At 62.8% G+C, this 1745-nt stretch overlaps 1 protein-coding gene across 1 annotated transcript; it reads right to left on the reverse strand.

Annotated features, from left to right (window-relative positions):
* Positions 1 to 371: 371 nt before the first annotated feature.
* Positions 372 to 1413, reverse strand: MNEG_13980 (ABC transporter, multidrug resistance associated protein; the record flags this gene model as incomplete). The annotated part of the gene is made up of 3 exons (XM_014037547.1): positions 372 to 617; positions 821 to 1016; positions 1271 to 1413. Coding segments are annotated over 3 exons (585 nt in total), but the record flags the coding sequence as incomplete, so codon positions are not given.
* Between the last annotated feature and the right edge of the window lie 332 nt (positions 1414 to 1745).

Below are 1745 nucleotides of genomic sequence, written 5' to 3' on the forward strand. Positions count from 1 at the left end.
CGGCGCAACGGCGTGTCAGGGCAGCAGCGGGCGCCAGGAGGGCGTGCGCTGCGAAGGGGACAGGGGGGGCCTGGGCTGTAGTCTCCACAAATGCAACAGCCCGCCAGACCCGCGATCCCGCGCCTGATCTCGCCTTGCCGACCCCCCAGCCTTTCAACCCAGCGCAGTCGAAACACACACCACGTCAGACAGCCGGCTTGTGCAGTCCAGCCTCCATCCAGGGTGCTGCGGCCTTGCGCGCACCCCCCTGCCCCACACCACAACCCCCCCCCATCCTCAATACTACTCGCTACTCAACCTCTGAAACCCCCCAACGCATACACACACATACACACGCACACACGCAAACACACACACACATGCGCACGCACGCGCGCGCACCTGAAGAGCATGTTGAAGTAGACGTTAATAAAGAGCGCCTCCAGTATAGCGCAGCCCACCAGCGCAAACGCCAGCCCCAGCGCCGCGCCCTTGTCCTCCGGCCCCGTCAGGTGGTTCAGCAGCTCCTCCAGGATGTAGGGCTGAGTAAACATGATGCCGTCATGGAAGATCTTGATGACGCCGGTGACAATGAAGAGGCGCCCGTGGGCGCGCCAGAGCGCCTTCGACAGGACGCCCTGCGGGGGCCGGGGGTGGGGTTCCGATGAGCGGGGGGCTCCGTGCTTTGCGCCGCTGACAGGGCGCCCGCTGAGTTGAGAACCCGGAGATTCAAACTGAAATAATACATAAAATATCGTGAAAGAGGAACAGCTGCTTTTTCTCAGACACATTGGAACAGTCCATCCATATCGTGCAACTCGACGGGTCCCGACAAACGCACCTGCGGAGCCTGCGCCGTCGCCGTCGCTTTTAGGTCGCGCTCAAACGCCTCCCAGAGCTTCGCTGGTTCATCCTGGCTGTGGGTGGTCCATAGGTCCGCCTGCTCGAGGTGCTTGTGGGAGCCCTTCTGGATGAGGCCGCCGGTGAAGAAGAAGAAGAGCTTCGAGATCAGGCCGGCCTCCTGCTCGGGGCACCAGCTGCAGGGGGAGGGGGCGCGGGCGACGGCGCACCGCGGGCGGCGACGCTGAGCGGACGCGCCTGGCAACGCGGGGGGGCGCGGGCGGGGCGCGAGGCCGCACGGACGAGGGGCGCGGCCGGTGCTGCGCCGGCTGCGAGGCGGGGGTGTGAGTGATCCGCAGCAGCTGATCACGTAATCCCCAGATCCCGTCAGGCGACAAAACGAGGGGTCCAGGGGCCAGCCCAGAGTCAAAGGTCCAGAAGCTGCACTTACCGCTCCTTCGGCTTGCCGTTCTCATCTAGGCCCTCATCGTAGCTCAGTTTGGCGGCAAGCCACCCCCTCAGCTGGCCAAATCGGGACTTGGCGGCGCCCGTGGTGGGCGTGCCTTGAGCCGTCGATGCTGCTTTGCGCGCCATCGCGGCGGCGAGGGTCGCGCGTATGCGGCAGCCGTCCTTTGATATCGGAGTACTACACCGGCTGCGATGAGGACGTGCACGCCAACGGAGCCACGCTCTGCGGGCACAGCACGGTGAAAGCGGTCTTGCAAACTAGGATGTGAACGAAAAACTGTACAATTTTGTAGTCAGCACCTATTCATGAGTTTTTGTTCACGCCAAAGGGGCAGCAGGGTATCAATTTGTACAGTGACACACCGGTGATGAACCCAGCAGAAGTTGGCCGCATCTCGATTGAGGTAAACGTGAACGGCAAAGGTGGATCGCTCAAGGCTGACATTAATGATCTTCAT

Source organism: Monoraphidium neglectum, assembly GCF_000611645.1.
Source record: "Monoraphidium neglectum strain SAG 48.87 unplaced genomic scaffold scaffold04177, whole genome shotgun sequence".
Taxonomy (NCBI): domain Eukaryota; kingdom Viridiplantae; phylum Chlorophyta; class Chlorophyceae; order Sphaeropleales; family Selenastraceae; genus Monoraphidium; species Monoraphidium neglectum.